The sequence below is a fragment of the Musca domestica genome, unplaced genomic scaffold, assembly GCF_030504385.1.
Source record: "Musca domestica strain aabys unplaced genomic scaffold, Musca_domestica.polishedcontigs.V.1.1 107, whole genome shotgun sequence".
Classification (NCBI taxonomy): domain Eukaryota; kingdom Metazoa; phylum Arthropoda; class Insecta; order Diptera; family Muscidae; genus Musca; species Musca domestica.
The window spans coordinates 820,619-844,618 of record NW_026712125.1 but is presented as its reverse complement, the minus strand read 5'-3'; the positions used below and the strand labels follow the sequence as shown (position 1 = coordinate 844,618).

The following is a 24,000-nucleotide window of genomic DNA, read 5'->3' as shown; positions in this document are numbered from 1 at the left end:
TACGGCTTACCGTAAAAGTAAATATAAATTTAACTTTTTCCCACAAAAAAAAAAATAAGAAACAGAATTAAATAATAAACATTACCATCGTTCTCCACTAATAAACAAACGTTGTTTTTATAAAAACAACAATAAAGGGATAAGCCTGACCATTTTGCAATAACAAAATTGATTTATTATTAAAAAAATTGAATGCAAATCGATTTTGAATAGATTATAGCCATAGCTCCCGATATATGGAGTTTAATGAAAGCGTTCTCAAAGTCGAAGTCGACACAAATGCCTCCGTCAAATTAAAATCGCAATCAGATTTAAAATTCATTTAATGAACCATGGAACTAGTTACTTTCAGCGGTGGCTTATCATGCCATTATAGTCTATGTGAATTTAAATTTAACTTTTTTCTAAAAAAAACCCAAAACAGAATGCAATAATTAATTTATTATAAAAAATTAAATGGAAATCGATTATATAGGGTTTATTGAAAGCGTTCTCAAAGTCGAAGTCGACACAAATGCCTCCGTCAAACTGAAATCGCAATCAGCTTGAAAATTCAATAAATGAACCATGGAACTAGTTACTTTTAGCGGCGGCTATTGTCAGTGTGAATATGAATTTAATTTTTTTACAAAAAAAAAAATCCAAAACAGAACGCAAAAATTGATTTATTATTAAAATGCCCTCTTCAAATTGAATGGAAATCGATTTAGAATGGCATATAGCATATATCAAGTTCATTACGGTTTCAAATTATAAATGCAGTAAAGCCTTAATATAACATAAACATCTGCTTTAAATAAATTCTCTATACAAATGTATATTTATTTTGCGACTACCCGTAGCAAAATTTATTCAAATTTGCCGCCTCAAAAATTAGCTTATTTTTTTAAAATACATTTCAAAAATTTTGACATATCAATGTTTCCAAGCGTTGATGCATCTACCTATATTTTTCTACCATGGGGCCAAGTCAGATTTTTCGCCTTTCTTTACTGGTTTTCTTTAAGCAAATAAAACACTCTATATATTTTTTTTTGGATTTTTTTTATTGTGATTTTTCTTGTATTCAAGAGGGTATCTAATTTTTGACGCATGGTTTGTTTTTCTTTTTTGTAATTCACATACCGTTTTCGATATTTTTATATTTAAATAGATGTTTTTTTTTTTTTTAAATTATTATATTTAATAAAAAAAAAGAAGTCTAGTTTAAAAAATTTTTGTTTTTTTTCTCATTTTTTCTTTATCTTGACGTATAATATATATATAAAAATGGGTATTGTATATTATGCAAATGTATATTATATTAATAATAATAATAATAAAAAAAACTCGTTTTCATTTAAGAGTAATGATAATAAAAAAATGTACGTTATCTTGTTGTTGGTTTGATTGTTTTTGTGTTGTTGTGTTAATTTATAACATGTCTCTTTTTTGTATTTACTTTGATTTTAACAAAAAAAAAAAAGGAATAAATACAGCATTTAAATAAAATGCTAATCCAACATAGCTTTACGATTCTTGAAAGAAATCTGGCAAAAGGGGGAAACCAATTGATACCAAACTTTCTTTAAACTATCGAAAATTAGAGTGGCTTCCATAGCTGTTCGTAAGCTCTTTTAAATTATATTTAAGGCGTAACTCTTTCGCGCCCAAGAAAATCAAATTTTTACGGCAAATAAATAATGGACTTTTTAAAGCAAATTTAAGCTAATATTCTATTGAATTTTAACTAAAATAAAATGATTTTTTTTTTCAAATTTCCATATATATTTTTTTCAATAAATTCATTATAACCTGAGCCCATATAAAGTTATCTTCCTTTGTTTTTTTTTGAAATATATTTAATTTTACATCGATTTTTAAGAATTTCAATTTGTGTTTTCTTTTTTGTGAAAAGAAAAACTATACAAATGACTTCTTCTTTTAAAAAAATAATTTAACGAATGTGGAAAAAGCAGTAAATAGAAAAACAGCAAAGATTGAAATCCAAGGCCAAAGAGGCTGGGGGATATACATTGTTCTTGCAACACCCATCCCACCTCCTTGCCCTTTGAACCTTCAATCTCATAAATTATATATTATATAAATCACACCTTACACACTAAGTTTACATATGTAAATTGTTATGTTATATATATGTATATGTAGTTTTTGTTATATATACATACATATATGTATAGAAGATCGTTTTTGTTTTAGAAGAAAAAGAAATAAGAAACGAGAGTCGTTTTTTCTAGAGGTGATACAAAATGAAAATAAAACGAAAACGAAAAACACTTCAGTCGATTACCACTCGGGTAAACAAAATGCCACGTTTGCTAAGCCATAACCTGGAAGAAAGAAAACGAAAAAACAAAAATTAAAAACATTTTCCAAAACATTAGCTTGTTTCAAAACCTCACCCCAAACCAGCTCCTAGAAGTAGCGACAGTACATTCGATAATATTAGGGAATACAAAATCTCACGTGAAAACAAGGAATTCTTGCCCAAACGGGTCAGACGTATAGAATAGCCAGCTGTTTTCTTTTTCTGTTGATTCTGGGGATGTTCGAATTTCCAATCTCTGTGAAGAACAAAAACGAATTAATATTTGAAAATTAAAAAAAATAAACCCTTTACTTACTTTGGTGGCTGTTGATCTGGTCGGCTATTCCATTCATCCAACCAATCGCTATTGTCTTTTGCATCAGCAGTCTGCAGGAGAGAGGAAATATAAATATTAGCAACTCCTTGGGAAAATTTTCAGTTGACACTCACCTTATTCCAATAATTAATATATACATTTTTCAGTTCCTCATCGGGACACAATTCTGTATTTGGACTGTTTGGTGGAGATTTTGGACTGAAAAAAAAAAAAAACAGAAAACAAAAGATATGGAAATTATTAAAAGATATTTGGATTTTTCTAAATTAATATACAGATAATACAATAAAATCAGATATTTAAACAATTTAATAAACAAAAGAAAGAATATAATAAATTTTAATTGAAAACTACATCCTCAAATAAAGAAAATTCAAAGTTTCCCCAAAAATAGTCTTCAATGTATCTTTGGTTTGAGACCCCATTATCAGTTTTTTTATCATTTTTCAGAGTTGGTGGAAAACGATCCTAATAAGTAACCTTAGGTGAATGATGTAAAGGGGAAAAATGTTCTCCATAAAATTTCACTATAGGTCATCGAAGTAAAAAAGTCCGTAGCCACAATTGTTATCCATCAAAAATCAATAACAATATAGGGATAACAATTTAGCGATTTTTTGGGTCATTTTTTTCCAACTTTCATAGATGACGGAAAACTGCACTAATTAGTGATGTTAGGGGAATGATGTAAAGGGGGGAAATGGTCTTCATCAAATTTCATCATAGGTCTTCAAAGAAAAGAAATCCGTAGCCACAATGGTTATCCATCAAAAATCGCTAACAATGTTGGGATAACAATTTAGCGATTTTTGGTCATTTTTTCCAACTTTTATAGATGGCGGAAAACTATCCTAATTAGTAATGTTAGGGGAATGATGTAAAGGGGAAAAATGTTCTCCATAAAATTTCGCCATAGGTCATCGAAGTAAAAAAATCCGTAGCCACAATGGTTATCCATCAAAAATCGCTAACAATTTAGGGATAAAAATTTAGCAATTTTTTGTGTCATTTTTTCTATTTTTCATAGATGGCGGAAAACGATCCTAAATAGTGATGTTAGGTGAATGATATCAAAGGGAAAAATGTTCTTTATCAAATTTCATTATAGGTCATCGAAGTAAAGAAATCCGTAGCCGCAAAATCAATCAAAAATCGCTAACAATGTAGGGAACAATTTAGTGATTTTTAGACCATTTTAATCATTTTTCATAGAAAGATCCGAATTACTGATGTTAGGTGAATGAAGTAAAGGAAAAAAATGTTCTCCATAAAATTTCACTATAGGTCACTGAAGTTAAGAAATCCGTAGCCACAATGGTTATCCATCAAAAGTCGCTAACAATGTTGGGATAACAATTTAGCGATTTTTGGTCATTTTTTATTCCAACTTTCATAGATGGCGGAAAACTATCCTAATTAGTAATGTTAGGAGAATGATGTAAAGGGGGGAAATGGTCTTCATCAAATTTCATCATAGGTCACCGAAGTAAAAAAATCCGTAGCCACAATGGTTATACCTCAAAAATCACTAACAAATAGGGAAATTTAACAAATTTTGGCTTATTTTTTAATATTTTTCATAGTTGGCGGAAAACAATCCTAATTAGTGATTTTAGGTGAATGATGTAAAGTGAAAAAATGTTCTAAATTTCAATATAAATCGTCGAAGAGAAGAATTTGGTAGTCACAAGGATAGGCAATTAAAAAACATGTTTAAAATATTAGTATTTTTGGGTCATTTTATGCCAATTTTTGTGATTTGGTCAAAAACGACCATAACCAATGATGCATGGGAAATAATGTCAAAGGCGAAAATGTTCTTCACCAAATTTCATTGGGGGTTATCTGCCAACAGAAAACTGTAGGTATAATATATACCAATAAAAATATCAATAATATTTTGATTATTGGCGATTTTTGGGTAATTTTCATAAATTTTTTGAAAAACGACCATAATTATGCATCGTAGACAGATGGCGACAATAAAGGAAATATTATTTATCAAATTTCAATATGGAATCTCAAACATAAGAAATCTGTAGTTATTGTAATTTTCTTTTAAAAAACTGTTAACAAATCCGAAAAAAATTGTTTGGGCGATTTTCTACCAATTTTGATAATTCGTAGAAAACGGCCATAATTATTAACGATAGAGCAATGCTACAGAAGAGAAAAATATTCTTTATTAAATTTCACTATAAGTCGTCGAAGAGAAGAATTCTCTAGTCACAAGGCTAAGCAATCAAAAACCTATTTAAAATATTAATTTTTTTTTTGGGTCATTTTTTGCCATTCATTTTCATTTCATCATTTTTTTTGGGATTTGGTCGAAAACGACCATAACCAATGGTGTTAGGGGAATAATGTCAAGGGAGAAAAAGTTCTTCACCAAATTTCATTGGGGGTTGTCAACCAACAGAAAACTGTAGGTGTAACATATACCAATAAAAATATAAAAAATATTTTGATTATCGATCGATTTTTGGGTCATATTAGAGGTGGTGTTGAAGAACTGATTCAGTGAGTCCAAAAAAGAGCTTTTGAAGCCAGACCGATTTCTTTGTGGATCAAATTTTAAATATCCTTCTGTCGATATCTGAGATGGGGTTTAAGCCGAGTCCGGCTTTGTGAGTCCGAAAAAAAACTTGTGATGCCAGACCGATTTCTTTGTGGATCAAATTTTAAAGGTGATGTTCAAGAACTGATTCATTTAGGGCATTGGCTTAGTGAGTCCAAAAAAAAAAGATTGTGAAGGAAGTCTGACCGATTTCTTTGTGGATCAAATTTTGAATATCGTTCTGGTGACATCTGAGGTGGGGTTTAAGAACGGATTCACTTAAGGCATTTGGCCTGGTGAGTCCCAAAAAAGCTTGTGAAGCCAGACCGATTTCTCTGTGGGTCAAATTTTGAATACCCCTCTGTCGACATCTGAGGTGGGATTTAACAACTGATTCAATTGAGGAATTGGCTGAGTTAGTCCAAAAAAAAATTGTGAATCCAGGCCGATTTCTTTGTGGGTCAAATTTTGAATACCCTTCTGGCGTCTTCTGAGGTGGGGTTTAAGAACTGATTCAGTTGAGGAATTGGCTGAGTGTATCTTTGTGGACCAAATATTGAATACCCTTCTGGCGACATCTGAGGTAGGGTTTAGTGAGTCCAAAAAAAGCTTGTGAAGGAAGCCTGACCGATTTCTTTGTGGATCTAATTTTGAATGCCCTTCTGGTTGAGGTTTTAGATTAGTGGGTCCCAAAAACCTTTCCCGTACGATTTCGTTTTCATTTTTGAAAAAAACTGACCTAAAAATCAAAATAAATTTTTTAAAGAATTAAAAAAGGTTTTTTTTTTTTTCAATTTATTCTCCAAACATACCTGTCTCTGGGTGTATCACGCCGTGAGCTGGCCAACGAAACAACCCGACTCGATTGATTCGATTCACGTTGGGCCTCACGCAACAAACGTAAATATTCTTCGCCATTGGCAAAGGGCAAGGGTGTTATTCTGTCTGGACTTTTGACACCGGCCATTGTGGCTGCCGTACTCAATTCAATCCAAGATTCTGAAAAGAGAAAAAAAAAAGAATGGAAATAAATTAGAATAATGTGATTATTTTCTGAATGAAACAAATAAATGTAAAATAAATTTAGAAACCTTGTTGCTAAATTTGGCTAGGGAGCAGAGCAGAGAGTTGAGGTTTTTTTTTTTTCAAAATAATCAAAACAAATTGTTGATAAAAACAAATTACCGATAATTTCAATGGCCATATCATTAAAAATTTATTTATTTTTTCATTATTTCTGGGCGACCTTGAGCTACTTACCTGACCACTTGATTTATTGCGGCTTAGCGGATTATTTAAAGCGCAAAAAGGGCTGTGACAATCAATGTTGAAATAGGTTTGCCACGCCGTAATGGAATATTGAATATTTTAAATATCAATTTTTAAACGATTTAAGGCAAGAGCTAAAAAGTCATGGCCACAAGAGACTGAAGGCTTTTGAAACAAAGCCCAATGAAATCCCTTTAATATCCCCCAGCCACTCAATCTTCCTTGGCTAGACAACGGAATTAAAGAGCTTTTTTCTTAACAAAGACGGGTGGAGCCGAATTGCCACTGGGAGCAAAGACCTTTGCACAATTATTGCCATCAATAAAATTGATAATAAAAATTACAAAAAGAAGACGAACAACGACAACGACTTTGGCACACACAAAGAATGAACGAAAATTATTCTTAATAATAAAACAAATAACTAAATGCGATTGATGTCCGGCAGACTGGTGACTGGCGAAAAACTGCACCCACAACAATATCAAGATTTTAATTTTTTTGCACTGGAACAAAGAAGAGGCCTTCTCTATCCGGAGACATGCACTTCCCGTTGCCCCACCACCGCATGCAAGTTACCATCACCCTGACAATATGACTGTCATCACCACCAGCCAACCAGTCCAGATAATGGCGAGGTAAACAACTTTCTGCTTCAGTAACAAAAAAAAAAAAATCACACGTACCGATAATAATCTAAGAAAACAACGAGCAAAACAAAACATCATATAAAAATAATGAAAAATTTATTTTTATTGTGTTGTGGTGAGGCAAAAAAAAAAGACAATAACAATAAAAAAAATGTGCAAAATTTTATCGGAGTTAAGAAAAAATAAAACCTTGTGGTGAAATCGAAATAAAAAGGATGTGGTTTAAAAATAAAAATTAAAATTTTATTGCATTAGTGGGGTAGGATGGGTTCAAGGTAGATATATTCACAAAACAAAAGAAATCGGTAGAAAAAAAAAAAATAGATTAACATTGAAAATATTTATGATTTTTTGGGATTTTTTCTTCCATTTTTCGAAATTGGTAGAAACGACCATAGTAAATGATGTTAGGATAATGATGTCAAAAGGAAAAATAATCCTCATTAAATTTCACTATAAGCCATCGGAGAAATAAAATCCGTAGCCATAAGCCTAAGCAATCAAAAATGTTAACCATTTAGCGCTTTTTGGGCATTTTCTTCCATTTTTCGAAATTGGTAGAAAACGACCATAATCAATGATGTTGGGAGAATGATGTCAGAAGGAAAAATAATCTTCATTAAATTTCACTATAAGTCATCGAAGTAAAGAAACACGTAGCCACAAGGCTTAGCAATCAAAAATTGTTAACATTTTGGCGATTTTTTTGGTCATTTTCTTCCATTTTTTCGAAATTGGTAGAAAACGACCACAATCAATGACGTTAGGGGAATGATGTAAAGAGAAAAAATATTCCTCATCAAATTTCACTATAAATCATTAAAAACATGAAACTCGTAGCCACAAGACTTCGCAATCAAAAATTGTTAACAATGTAGCGATTTTTGGGTCATTTTCTTCCATTTTTCGAAATTGGTAGAAAACGACCATAATCAATGATTTTAGGAGAATACAATAAAAGGAAAAAATATTCTTCATCAAATTTCACTATGGGTCATCGAAGAAAAGAAATCCGCAGCCCCAACATTTATCAATCAAAAACCGCTAACAATGTAGCGATTTTTTGGGTCATTTTTTATATTATTTTGAATTTGTAGAAAACGACCATAACCAATGATGTTAGGGGAATTATGTCAAAAGGAAAAATATTGCTCGTCAAATTTCACTATAAGTCACCAAAGAAAAGAAAATCGTAGCCACAAGGCTAAGCAATAAAAACATGCTTACAATATTGCGATTTGGGTCATTTTCTTCCATTTTTCAAAATTGGTAGAAAACAACCCTAACCAATAATTTTAGCAGAATGATGTAAAGAAGAAAAATAATCCTCGCCAAATTTCACTACAAGTCATCGAAGAAAAGAAAATCGTAGCCACAAAGCTTAGCAATTAAAAATTGCTAACAATTTATCGATTTTTTTTTGTGCCATTTTTCAGAATTGGTAGAAAACGACCCTAACACATGATGTTAAGGGTATGATATAAAAAGAAAAAATAATCCTTATAAAATTTTACTATAAGTCATCAAAGAAAAGAAACTCGTAGCCACAAGGATTAGCAATCAAAAATGTTAACATTTTGGCGATTTTTTGGTCATTTTCTTCCATTTTTCGAAATTGGTGGAAAATTATCATAACCAATGATGTTAGGGGAATTATGTCAAAAGGAAAAATAATCCTCATTAAATTTCACTATAAGTCACCAAAGAAAAGAAACTCCTGGCCACAAAGCTTAGCAATCAAAAATGTTAACAATTTAGCGATTTTTGGGTCTATTTGTGTCATTTTTCGAAATTGGTTGAAAACGACCATAATCAATAATTTTAGGAGAATGAATTAAAAGAAAAAAATATTCTTTCTTAAATTTTACTAGTAGTCGGTGAAAGAAAGAAATCCGTAGCCCCAACGTTTATCAATAAAAAATTACTAAGAAATTAGTGATCACAATTTACCGATTTTGTACCACTTTTGAGAATTGGTAGAAAACGACCATAATTATTGATTATAGAGAAATAATATAAAAGGAAAAAATATTGTTCATTAAATTTCACTATAAGTCATCGAAGAAAAGAAATCCGTAGCCACAAAGCTTAGCAATCAAAAATGTTTACATTTTTGCGATTTTTTGTCATTTTCTTCCATTTTTCAGAATTGGTAGAAAACGACCATAACCAATGATTTTACCAGAATTATGTAAAGAAGAAAAATAACCCTTAAAAATTTCACTATAAGTCATCAAAGAAAAGAAACTCGTAGCCACAACGATTATCCATCAAAAATGATAACAATTTAGCGATTTTTGGGTCATTTTCTTCCATTTTTCGAAATTGGTAGAAAACGACCATAACCAATGATGTGTGGGGAATGATGTCAAAAGGAAAAATAATCCTTATAAAATTTCACTAAAAGTTATCAAAGCAAAGAAACTCGTAGCCACAAGGCTTAGCAATCAAAAATTGTTAACAATTTAGCGATTTTTGGGTCATTTTCTTCCATTTTTCGAAATTGGTAGAAAACGACCCTAACCAATGATGTTAGGAGAATGATGCCAAAAGGAAAAATAATCTATAAAAAATTTCACTATAAGTCATCGAAGAAAAGAAACTCTTAGCCACAAGACATAGCAATCAAAAATGTTAACATTTTGGCGATTTTTGGGTCATTTTGTACCATTTTTTAAAATTGGTAGAAAAGACTATAACAAATGACCACAACCAATGATGTTAGGAGAATGATGTCAAAAGGAAAAAAAATCCTTATGAAATTTCACTATAAGTCATCGAAGAAAAGAAAAATTGTTAACAATGTAGCGATTTTTGGTATTTTTTGTGCCATTTTTCTAAATTGGTAGAAAACGACCATAACCAAAGATGTTAGGAGAATGATGTCAAAAGGAAAAATAATCCTCATTAAATTCCACTACAAGTCACCAAAGAAAAGGAAATCGTAGCCACAAGGCTTAGCAATCAAAAATTGCTTACAATATTGCGATTTTTGAGTCATTTTGTGCCATTTTTCGAAATTGGTAGAAAACGACCACAATCAATGACGTTAGGGGAATGATGTAAAGAGAAAAAATATTCCTCATCAAATTTCACTATAAGTCGTCAAAGCAAAGAAACTCGTAGCCACAAGGCATAGCAATCAAAAAATTCTAACAATGTAGCGATTTTTGGGTCTTTTTGCACCATGTTTGCAGATTTGGTAGAAAACGACCATAATCAATGATATTAGGCAAATGATATAAAGGGGAAAAGTGTACTTCATCAAATTTCACTATGGGTCATCGAAGTAAAGAAATCGGTTGCTACAATATTTATCAATCAAAACCGCTAACTATGTAGGGATAACAGTTTAGCGATTTTTGGGTCATTTTGTACAATTTTTCAAAATTGGTGAAAAACGACCATAATTATAAAGGATAGAGGAAAAATTTAAGGAAATAAATATTCTTCATAAAAATTCAATATAAGTCATCAAAGAACAGAAATCCGTAGCCACAATGCCTATGAATCAAAAATCAATAACAATGGGTCTTTTTATACATTTCTTAAGAATTGATTTAAAACGGCCATAATCAATGATTTTACTGGAATGATATAAAGGGAAAAAATGTTTTTCATCAAATTTCACTATGGGTCAATCAAAAATCGCTGAAAATTTAGTGATAACAATTAAGCGTTTTTTTGGTCGTTTTACGTATTTTTCAGAATTGGTGAAAAACGACCATTATTATTGTTTACAGAGAAATAATATAAAGGGGAAATATTATCTTCATCAAATTTCACTATTAGTCGTCGAAGAAAAGAAATCCATAACCACAATGCCTATCAGTCAAAAATCGCTAATAATATAGCGATTATTTGGGTCATTTTATACCTTTTTCCGATTTGATGGCCGAATGACCATAAGCAATGATGTTAGGGGAGTAAAGTCAAAGGAGAAAATATTTTTCATCAAATTTCACTAGGGGTCACCGAACAACAGAAATCTGTACCTATAACAGATTTCACAAAAAAAATTGATAACATTTTGATTATTGGTGATTTTTTGGTGATTTTTGGGTTGTTTTCACAATTTTTTTAAAGAAACTAACAATGAAAGAAATATTCTCAATCGAATTTCACCATGCAATCCCGAAAATTGGAAAATGTAGCTATAGCACATTATCTTTAAAAAATTGTAAACAATCTCTTTTTATAAATTCCTACTAATCTTGCCGTCTTTCAAGTTCATACCAAAAACACCCATAATACTTGTCCGTGGGGTTGTGATGTCAAAGGGGAAAATATTCCGCATCGAATTGCACTAGGGGTCACCAAAGAAATTAAATCTCCAGCTAGAATATTTATCAAAAAAAATCTGATTTAATTTTTGGCTAATTTTTTCAAATGGCAACTCTGCCTCACAATCTACCAATCCAACTTGCATGTAATAACAACAATAAAAGCCAAACAGTAGCAGCCGTCGTAGTATGGCATGGAAAAGTTTATTGAACGTGTAAAACAAATACGTCCCCACCTCCCCCTCTGCCTCTCCCTTTCCCCTCCAAATTTCGAAACTATTACTGCAAATCGAATAACTCAAGTGTTTTTTTTTTCTATTGCGTCAAAAATGCACTTTTTCCCCTCCAAAATATAAATGACGACGGCAAATAAATTTTTGTTTATATTTTTGGTTGTTGTTGTTGCTTTTTATTAAGAAAGAAAACACTGAATGATTCATTGGAAAAATAGATTAGAAACAAAGACGACATAACCTCAAACAAAAACTTAATGAAATATTAAGTGTTGAAGTGTTTCAAAGTTGAAAAAGAAGAAGAAAAAGAGGGCGGCATGACTTTGGGAAAAAATTCTATTAAAATTTAATTTCACAATTTGTTTTTTTTTATTTTGTGATTGTTGATGGATTTTGTTTTGTTCTTTGAAGAATTGATAACGTGCAAGGAAATTCCGTTTAATCAATTTATTTCATCATGGATTTCAAAGGAAATATTGGGAAAAAGCCGTTATTTATTTTGTTTATAAATAAACTATATATTGAGTTTGGAGGATTTTCAAAATTGTTCACAAATTTAAATGTTTACGGCAGGTATACACGCATTTTATGAAGTCACGTTTCATATTTGACGTATAATCAAAAGAAAGAAACACGTTCCATGTAAATAGAATCTTGTATTATGTACTGTACAAACAAAACGTTTGTGTATAGGGATCACAAGATTGAAAGGGGCATTAGTGACTATTAGTTCAGATAACGACATTTAAACCGTTACTTCAAAAAGGAAACCAGAGAAGTTACTCAAGCAGCCGTAGAAATTGTTTAAAGAGAGCCAAAGTCTTATTTCTCTTTTGATTTTTCTTTTCAATGGTTGCACCTTAAATTATGGCGTATGGTATTACAAGGAAACCAGAGAAGTTACCCAGAGAATAGTAGACATTTTTAAAGGAGAGTTAAAGTATTATTTCTCATTTCATGTTTCTACTTTTCATTTTAAATGTATGCACCTAAAATTAAGGCGTATGGCTGCACGCACATGACCTTCTGCCTGTTATCAAGCTACTTATAATAAAAAATAAATAGCTCTAGCAAAGTATTTTCAAAAATTATAAAATTTATTAATCAAATTATCACAATATATATGATTGGATTTTCACATTAACTTTTTGGTTGTTGTTTTTGTTGTTTTTCTTTGTGACCCGCTTTAATGAATGAGTGAACGAGTGAGTGTGTGAATGACGCAGACTTGTTTGTACGATTTCGTATTTACGTAGTAAATTTTATTTTTTTTTTTTTTTTTTCAATTCTAAATATGAACGCATCACACGTACGTACCCATGCATATTTTGGGGGCGTGTGTTTGTGTGAGTGTTGTTGTTTGATAAATTTTGTTATTTGTTTAATCAGGAAAAAGGAAATGTGAATATACTTTTTATAGAACAAGAAAAAAAAGTAATGGGATAACGAATATATATAGTACACTAGAGAACAAAATTTCTACTGAAATTTTTTAAAAGTAAAAATAATGAATATTCTGTGAAAGAAATGGCCAGAATGGCCAGGAAGTGATTATGGGATTTTCAGGATTTAGAAAATCCAGTGGATTTAAACTATACCAATTCCATTATATATACATCAAATAAATAATGGTAAAAGAGGTTAAACCGCTAAAAGGTGAAAATATACGATGGAAAGGAAAATCAATTCTAAAAAAATCGAATTAATTTTTTTTCGATATTTTTGGGCCTTTTTTCATTTAGTGCCAAAAATTATGATTATAATTCATGCTAGAGGCATGGTGTCAAAGGGAGAAATATTCTTCATCAAATTTCATTGCAGGTCATCCAAGAAATAAAATCCGTAACCGCAACGCGTATCAATCAAAAATCGCTAACAATTTTGCGATTTTTGGGTCATTTTGTACCTTTTTTTGGAATTGATGGCAAAATGACCCATAATCAATTATGTTAATGAAATAATGTCACAAGGAAGAATATTCTTCATCAAATTCTAATACAAGTCATCGAAGAAAAGAAATCCGCACCCACTACGGTTATCCATCAAAAATTGGGATTTTTGGGTCATTTTTTCCCTTTTTCCATTTAGTGCCGAAACTAGCCATTATAATGAGTCACTAGAGGTATAATGTCAAAGAGAGAAATATTCTCTGTGAAATTTCACTATGGGGCGCAAAAGAAACGAAATTTGTAGCCACTTTATATATCGGGGAAAAAATCGTTTACATTTTGGGTAAATTCGATTTTTGGGTCATTTTACACTCTTTCACATTCGATGGCAAAATCGACCATACCTGTTCATGTTAGGGGAAAGATGTTAATGGGGAAAATGAAGAGCATCAAATTTCAATATAGGTCGCCGAACAAAAGAAATCTGTAGCTATTATGCAAGTCTGTCAACATTTGATATAATTTGAGTATGTATGTCATTTTGGTCATTTTTTACTATTTTAAGCAAATTGTGCCCAAAACGACCTCAAGCTTTGGCGTAAGGAGAGTAATGTCAATGGGAGAAATATTCTGTATTCAATTTCATTATAGGTTACCAAATAAATGAAATTCGTAACTGTAATATTAATTAACAAAAAATGGGGATTATTTAGGGGAATGTGATCTTTTGGTCGTTTTTTTACAAATTTCCCAAAATGTTACCCAAAATTATGACTATTTTTCATTTTAGGCTCACGATACCAATGGGTGAAATATTCCTAATAAAATTCCACTAAAGCTCACATATCGAATAAAATCCGTACCTGTAATATTTACTAATAAAAATTAGTAATTATTGAGTTATAAACATTTTTTCGGTAGGCACAAACTATTTTTCAATTTGTGGTCAAATCGACCAGAATAAATAATGTTAGGCGAATGATGTCAATGTAAGAAATATTCTTCATCCAATTTCACTATGGGTCATCGAACAAATGAAATTCGTAGCTCTAGTGTTTATCAATAAAAATTGGGAATCACTGTTGTATTTACAATTTTTGGGTCATAATGTTTATCAATAAAAATTGCGAATCATTGCAATATGTATCATTTTTGGGCCTTTTTGTGAAATTTCCCAATATGTGATAAAATCGGCCAGAATTAATAATGTTAAGCGGATGATGTCGATGGCTCAAATATTCCTCATCAAATTTCACTACGGGTCACTGAACAAATGAAATCCGTAGCAATAATAATAGTCAGTAAAAATTGGGAATGATTTGACTATATCCAATTTTTGGGTAATTTTGTGAATTTCTCCCAATTTGTGATCAAATCGACCAGAATAAATGATGTTAGGCGGATGATATCAATGGAGCAAATATTCTTCATCAAATTCCACTAAAGCTCATCTAACGAATTAAATCCGTAGCTGTAATATTTGCCAATAAAGAATTGGTAATATTTGAGTTATATAAATTTTTTGGGTCATTTTGTGCCTTTTTTCAATTTGTGGCCAAAGCGACCAGAATAAATTATGTTAGGTGGATGATGTCAATGGGTGAAATATTCCTCATCAAATTTCACTCTGGGTCATCGAAAAAATGAAATCCGTAGCTATAATACCTATCAGTAAAAATTAAGAATCATTGCAGGGTATGTATCCTATTGGGTCTTTTTGTGAAATTTCCCAATTTGTTATAAAATCGACCAGAATTTATTATGCTAGGCGGATGATGTCAATGGGTGAAATATTCTTCATAAAATTTCATTATATGTCATCGAACAAATGACATCCGTAGCTATAATAATAGTCAGTAAAAATTGGGAATGATTTGACTATATCCAATTTTTGGTTCATTTTGTAAATTTCTCTCAATTTTTAAACAAATCGACCAGAACAAATGATGTTAGGCGGATGATGTCAATGGGTGAAATATTCTTTATCAAATTTTACTTGGGGTCACCGAACAAATTAAATCTGCAGCTGTAATATTTATCAATAAAAATTGGGAATCATTGCAAGTAAAGTCAATTTTTGGGCAATTTTTTTAATTTTCCCCAATTTGTGACCAAAACGACCAGAATTAATGATGTTAGGCGGATGATGTCAATGGCTTAAATATTCCTCATCAAATTTCACTATGGGTCATCAAACAAATGAAATCCGTAGCTATAATAATAGTCAGTAAAAATTGGGAATGCTTTGACTATATCCAATTTTTGGGTCATTTTGTCAATGTCTCCCAATTTGTGATCAAATCGACCAGAATAAATGATGTTAGGCGAATGATGTCAATGGGTGAAATATTCTTCATCAAATTTAACAAAGGGTCACCGCACAAATTAAATCTGTAGCTGTGAAATTTATCAGTAAAAATTGGGAATCATTATAAGTAAATCCTATTTTTGGGCCATTTTTTTTTTTTGAATTTATCCCAATTTGTGGCAAAATCTACCAAAGTTAATGATGTTAGGCGGATGATGTCAATGGGTGAAATATTCTTGATCCAATTTCACTATGAGTCACCGAACAAATGAAATCCGCAGCTATAATGTTTATCAATAAAAATTGGGAATGATTTAAGTATATATTATTTTTGGGTCATTTGTAAACTTCCCCGAATTTGAGGCCAAATCGCCCAGAATAAATGATGTTAGGCGGATGATATCAATGGCTCAAATATTCCTCATCAAATTTCACTATGGGTCATCGAACAAATGAAATCCGTAACTATAATAATAGTCAGTAAAAATTGGGAATGATTTGACTATATCCAATTTTTGTAAGTTTCTCTCAATTTTTAGACAATGCGACCAAAATAAATTATGTTAGGCGGAAAATGTCAATGGGTGAAATATTCCTCATCAAATTTCACTATGGGTCATCGAATAACTGAAAACCGTCGTTATAGTGTTTATCAATAAAAATTGGGAATCATTGCAAGTAAAGCCAATTTTTTTAGTTTCTCCCAATTTGTGGCCAAATCGACCAGAATAAATGATGTTAGGCGAAAAAAGTCAATGGGTGAAATGTTCTTCATCAAATATCACTTGGGGTCCCCGAACAAATAAACTCTGTAACTACAACACGTGACCTTAAAAAAATCGGTAAAAATTGGTTGGAATTTTTGATCATTTTGGTCGTTTTTCCAGACTTTTTATATTTTTCGGTAAAAAAAAAAGATTTTTTTTTTTGAAAAATCCCATAACGGCAACTCTATTTCTTGGCTGCCTTCAAAAGATGTTTACATTATGACCGGCTTGTTTGTGATCGTATGATGGCTAGATAACTAGCCCACACTTCAAATTTTTGGACTTGTCTGCAATCGCAATAAAAATAATGTTGACCGGTTTTTTTGCCTTTCTCACCCATTCAAAAAGCGCCAACAACAACAAAGAAGAATGGTGTGATGTGGCAGCAGCAGCAGCACGAAACCCCTTGAAAAAAATTGCGTCGTAATTTTTTGTTTATATTTTTGTTTTGAGTTTCAAACAATAAAGCGTTCTTTTTTTTTTTCAATTTTTTTGGTTGTATTTTTCTTTGAGAGGTCGGCGACGTGGACGTGGATGACATGCATGTTGGTTGGTTGGTGTTGAGCTACGACCGACCGACATATATACAATACATGCATATCTATTTTAGAGTAGCAGAGAGCGTTGGCGTCCATGAATGAATAGTGAAGAGCAAACAAGTGTGTTTGCAGAGTATGTGCGCAGCGCAACAAGTCTATTGACACCATTTGGCGTTTATTTTTTTTTTCTCCCCAAAAATAAAAAATAAAGTAAATAAACAATATTTGAAGTTAAAGTTTGAGCATGTGGGTGACGCTGGGGTAGGGGGAGTTGAAAACAATTTCATTATGTCTGGCAGGCAGGCAGGCAGGCAGGCAGGCAATTGGAAACATATGGCGTTCCCATAATGCAATTTATTTGTAGTTTAACTACAAAAAATTTGCGTTGGAATATTCCACACAGAGGAGGAAGGGGTAAAAGGGAACGGAAATGATTTTTGTTTATTATTTTTGTGAAGGGCACACAAATCGCCCAGCTAAGCTTTTTGGCACTCCCATAAATAGATGCTAATTACACAATTGTTGTTGTTGCTTTTGTAGTAATGAAAACTCAAAGAGAGTACAAAAACATGATTTCTCACAGTAATTAACACATTCTAGGGAGAGCAGATCTCTCAAAGAGAAGTCTTTTCCTTAAAATGCCTCTAATTATTGTGAGAATGTAATAATGTAACTATTAAATGTGGATAATCTAACGTAGATTTTGTACGATGATGACGTAAATAATATATCTTCGTTATCCAAAAAAATATGGATAATTTATGTACATTGTCCAGATAATGTATCTACGTCATCTAGGTAACATATAAAATGTATCTATGTTATCGAGATAAATTTAATCATGTATCCATGTTATCTAAACAACGTAGATAATGTATCTACGTCATCCAGATAACATATATAATGTATCTATGTTATCCAGATAACATGGGAACTGTATCTACATTATCCAGATAACGTAGAAAATGTATCTACGTTACCCAGATAACGTGGAAAATGTATCTACGGCATCCAGATAACATATATAATGTATCTGTGTTATCCAGATAACATGGAAACTGTATCTACGCTGTCTAAATAACGTAGATAATGTATCTACGTTATCCAGATAACGTGGAAAATGTATCTACGTCATCCAGATAACGTGGAAAATGTATCGACGTTATCCAGATAACATGGAAAATGTATCTACGTCATCCAGATAACATATATAATGTATCTATGTTATCCAGATAATATGGAAACTGTATCTACGTTGTCTAAACAACGTAGATAATGTATCTACGTTATCCAGAGAACGTGGAAAATGTATTTACGTTATCCAGATAACATATATAACGTATCTATGTTATCCAGATAACGTGGAAAATGTATCTACGTCATCCAGATAACGTGGAAAATGTATCGACGTTATCCAGATAACATGGAAAATGTATCTACGTCATCCAGATAACATATATAATGTATCTATGTTATCCAGATAATATGGAAACTGTATCTACGTTGTCTAAACAACGTAGATAATGTATCTACGTTATCCAGAGAACGTGGAAAATGTATTTACGTTATCCAGATAACATATATTATGTATAAATGCTATCCAGAGAACATGGAAAATGTATCTACGTTACCCAGATAACTTGGAAACTGTATCAACGCTATCCAGATAACGTGGAAAATGTATCTACGTTATCCAGATAACATGGAAAATGTATCTACGTCATCCAGATAACATATATAACGTATCTATGTTATCCAGATAATATGGAAAATGTATCTATGTTATCCAGATAACATGGAAAATGTATCTACGCTATATACATAACGTAGATAATGTATCTACATTATCCAGAGAACGTGGAGAATGTATTTACATTACGCAGATAACATATATAAAGTATCTATGCTATCCAGATAACAGGGAAAATGTATCTACGTTATCCAGAGAACGTGGAAAATGTATCTACGCTATCTAAATAACGTAGATAATGTATCTACGCTATCTAAATAACGTAGATAATGTATCTACGTTATCCAGAGGACGTGGAAAATGTATCTACGTTATCCAGATAACATATATAATGTACCTTTGTTATCCAGATAACAAGGAAAATGTATCTACGTCACCCAGATAACATGGAGAATGTATCTATGTTATCCAGATACCATGGAAACTGTATCTACATAATCCAGATACATTAGATAATATATCTACGTTATCTAGATAACAAGGAAAATGTACCTACGTCATCCAGATAACTTATATAAAGTATCTGCGGTATATAAATAACTTAGATAATGTATCTACGTTAAGTAAATACCGTAGATAATGTATCTACGTCATGTAAATAATGTAGATAATGTAACTACGTTATGTAGATAACTTATAACTTGCGTTAACAACATGGAAAATGTATCTACGTTACGGAAATAACGTATCTACGTTATGTAAACAACGTAGATAATGTATCTACGTTACGGAAATAACGTAGATTATGTATCTACGTTACCTAAATAGCACGGAAAATGTATTTTTGTAATCTAGATACCGTGAATTATGCATTTTTGTACGAAAAAAAAATTAACTACGTCTTCTGCACTACCGGAACGTACACTGCTATCAGTATTACATTGATATTTAATAGGCAATGCAATGCAATTTTCCTATCTTTTCAGTGACGTCGAAGCCATAATAACAACAAAGAACGACATACTGGTCACGTAGAATATTTTTTTTAGCATTCCTAGAGAAACAAAAAACGGAGTATCAAGTTTCCTGGGTAGGTGGAAACGCTTCACTTACTATTTATAGTATAATATTCTAAGACGTTTGGCATTGTTGCTATTTATACAACAACGACAAAAATGAAAACAATGACAAAACTTAATGGTTAATTGTTTTGTGATATTTTCAGTGGGGGAGATTTTTTCCCCAAGTTTTTTTCTTTTTTGTTTTTAAATTTCATCATTCAAAACTGTGTTTGACATACTCGTGGCATCCGAAATGCGCCGCATCTTCATGTTCATTTTTTTTTTTTTTTTGATTTGTCATCAAATATTTTTATTTGTCTGTCACAGAGAAAAGTTCTCATTACACACATATATATACCGCCGCTGTAGAATAAGTCTCTGCAAATATCATTTTATTTGCACATGAGACGCTTTGACGCAATGCAATGTATTTCAAATTACTTGCGATTTTATTGTGTTTTGAACAAAAAAAATTCAAGACAAGCAGACAGACAATAGTTTGCGAAATGGGGGCTCTGTTGTCACTACGACTACCTTCCGGCCCCCTTTGAATATTTTTGCAATATATTTACATATTTAGCTGGGGGGAGAACGGCTCTGGCTCTGGCAAATGAAATCCAATTGATCTTGTAAATGCGCAAAATATACATATGTAGGTGTGTGTGAGTGTGCGGTTTGATATGTACATATTTTGAAACCAATTACCCAGTTTGATTTTGATGAATATCGCAGCCATAAATAATTGTTTTTATGTTTGTGGGTCGACCACCAGAAAGGAAGGAGAATAATATTTACATTTATTATCATTATCATCATAAATTTTAGCGTTTAATTTTTGTCGTGGTAGGTGGGTGGTGGGGTAGACCTATCACAAATGTGGGTCAACGAACAATTCTATTCTATTTTTTTTTTTTTTTTTTTGATTTTAGAAAGTTGAAACTTGGCCAATTTCCAGATAACGCCACAACAAGCAATCGGGAGGGTTCCGCTAGGTCGTTAATGTTTAGAGCAGGTGTTTACAAGTTAAATTTGATCTTGTGCAAAAATTCAGCAATGGCAGGAAGATTTTTAATCCCATGTTTGTTGATGAAATCCACAGTGGATCTTGAGCTCCGCATATAGTGATTAGAATTTCTTTCCGACGAAAAGCGATGGCACTGAAATAGGATATGGTCGACATTTTCCTCAGTGCAACAAGTTTCACAGAGGGCAGAAGGAACTGCTTTCATTCTTTCCAAGGTGGCATTGCAAAAGGCGTGGTTTGTGACAACTCTGTTGAGTGTTTTTGTATCCAAAGGGGTAGATGTGGTATTGTGGAACCATGGTCGTTTGGTGACTTCAGGGAAGATTGTGAAGTAATGGGAGGAGCCGGACAATCCTCTTTCTTTATACTCATTTGCCCATTCTATCCACAGGTCGTGCAATTCTATTCTATGTTATTCAGATAACGACTGATACCCTTCGATATGGACGCCGCTCATCCGTTGTGGGTTTTTGAACTCAATATGGACAAATTACACATAGAATTTCAAAATCTGCAGCTTTGAAAAATATTGAAAATAAAATAATATTAACCCCACACAGCGGTTAAAAAATCCACATAAATTATATATATATATTTTTTTTAATTGTAAACTCTCATAAATGGCCATGTTCGAAACCCGATATAACAAAGGGTCCTCAAGAGCATTCATTACTTTGTCCGACTACATTCAAAAAATAAAACAAAAAACGAATATTAAATAAAGCAAAAAAACAGAACGAGAAACAAATCAGTTTGTCCATTCATGACCATGAAACGTGGTTGGTGGGCTGCTAGTCAGCAGACTACGTCCACAGAATGTTTTGTCGCTGGTATCAAGTGCAATATGCAAAACAAAACAAGAAAACGACATACATATGTATGGCCATAAGGAGAACCCCACCCTTGCAAAACAGGGATGGTGGGAGTATAAACTCCAGTACTTTTTTTTTAATTTTTATAATAGCAAAGGCATTGTAAAATTGTTCTATGACATTTTTCGCAACAAATTGACATTTAAATTGAGTTTTTTACAGTTTTATACAGGTTTTTGACACAAAAGATATTAACAAATTTCCATTTTATAAAAGTTTCAGTCCAAATTATCATACTCCTTTACTCATTCTCATGGTTTTTGGAGTTTTTAACATTTTTGACAAGTTTTTGACATTTACGACACATAAAATTTTCCGCTATTTAAGGTTGAAATGGCTGTTTTCGCTTATTTGTAACGTAAATAACAATAAAATTGCATTTTTTACATTTTATACAAGTTTGTGACATTTACGACATTTGCAAAATTCCGCTAATTAATGCTAAAATCAATTTATTCATTCATTCGTTGCTTAAATAACAACAATATTACATTTTGTACATTTTACACAAGTTTTTGACATTTTTGACATTTTTGACATGTTTTTGACATTTACGACATTTGCAATTTTCCGCTATTTATGGTTGGAATCATTAATTTCGCTCAATTTTAACTTAAATAACAGCAAAACTAATTTTTTTACATTTTATACAAGTTTGTGACATTTACGACATTTGTAATATTCCGCTATTTAATGCTAAAATCAATTTATTCACTCATTCTTTGCTTGAATAACAACATAATTACATTTTGTACATATTAAACAAGTTTTTGACATTTTTTACAAGTTTTTGACATTTACGACAAATTGAATTTTCTATGATTTAGGATTGGTATCACTATTTTCGCTTATTTGTAACTTAAATAACAGCAAAACTACATTTTTTACATTTTATACAAGTTTGTGACATTTACGACATTTACAATTTTCCGCTATTTAAAGTTGAAATCAATTTATTCACTCATTAGTTGCCAAAATAACAACAATATTGCATTTTTTTACATCTTACACAAGTTTTTGACATTTTTACAAGTTTTTGACATATACGACATTTGCAATTTTCCGCTATTTAAGGTTGAAATCAATTTATTCACTCATTTGTAACTTAAATAACAACAAAATTGTATTTTTTTTACGTTTTATACAAGTTTTTGACATTTTCGACAAAAAGTTACGACATAGTTTCCAGGCTACAAATTACGAATTTCCATTTTTTAAAAGTTTCAGTCCATACTATAATCCTCCTTTACTCAATCTCAGGATTTTAAGAGTTTTTTACATTTTTGACAAGTCTTTGACATTTACGACAAATGCAATTTTCCGCTATTTAAGGTTGAAATCAATTTATTTGCTCATTTGTAACAAAAATTGCATTTTTACGTTTTTTACAAGTTTTTGACATTTACGACAAAAAGTTACGACATAGTTTCCGGGCGTTAAATCACGAATTTCCATTTTTTAAAGGTGCAATCCATACTTTTATACTTTATTACCCAATCTCTGGATTTTAAGGATTTTTTACATTTTTGACAAGTTTTTGACATTTACGACACATGCAATTTTCCGCTATTTAAGGTTGAAATCAGTTTATTGGCTCATTTGTAAGTTTAATAAGAACAAAATTGTATTTTTTTTTTACATTTTTACAAGTTTTTGACATTTACGACAAAAAGTTTGAAGTTTTTTACATTTTTTACAAGTTTTCGACATTTACGACACATGCAATTTTTCGCCATTTATGCTTAGAATCATAATTTTCTCTGATTTTTAACTCAAAACAAGAAATATGTATTTTTTACATTTTAAAAAAGTTTTTGACATTTACGACATTTTAAAAATTCTGCATCGTAAACTTCAAAAAACATCCTTACACACCATCTCTGACAATATTAGAGATAATAATTGATTATTGTCAAAATTCGGAACTTTTTTACATTTTATACTGATTTACGACGTTTACAACAATTCAGGTTTTTAGGTTGTAAACCTTGAAATCATCATTGCTAACACTTTTTTTCAAGTTTTTTACGATTTATACAAATTATACAGGTTTTTGACATTTACGACATTGTCGATTTTTTTTGTTGTAAACTCGAAAAATTTCCTTACTCAGCATTTCCGACAATATTCGATCCAAAAATTGGTTATTGTCACAATTTGTGAGGTTTTTTACATTTTATACAGATTTTTGACGTTTACGACATTTCGGTTTT

At 31.4% G+C, this 24,000-nt stretch overlaps 1 protein-coding gene across 2 annotated transcripts in view; it reads right to left on the bottom strand.

Annotated features, from left to right (window-relative positions):
• Nucleotides 1-424: 424 nt before the first annotated feature.
• LOC101887446 (BCL2/adenovirus E1B 19 kDa protein-interacting protein 3) overlaps nucleotides 425-24,000 on the bottom strand; it is a 41,905-nt gene continuing 18,329 nt past the window's right edge. Inside the window, exons 1-6 of one of the 2 annotated variants that reach the window (XM_005181124.4) lie at nucleotides 6,463-6,613; nucleotides 6,015-6,201; nucleotides 2,759-2,843; nucleotides 2,625-2,695; nucleotides 2,403-2,564; nucleotides 425-2,330 (exon numbers count right to left, since the gene is read on the bottom strand). In XM_005181124.4, coding sequence (XP_005181181.1) covers nucleotides 2,279-2,330; nucleotides 2,403-2,564; nucleotides 2,625-2,695; nucleotides 2,759-2,843; nucleotides 6,015-6,169 — 525 coding nt within the window. In that variant the 5' untranslated portion in view covers nucleotides 6,170-6,201; nucleotides 6,463-6,613 and the 3' untranslated portion in view covers nucleotides 425-2,278. Of the gene's footprint in view, nucleotides 2,331-2,402; nucleotides 2,565-2,624; nucleotides 2,696-2,758; nucleotides 2,844-6,014; nucleotides 6,202-6,462; nucleotides 6,614-24,000 lie in introns of those variants that run through there. The other variant, XM_005181123.4, reaches the window with a different exon arrangement.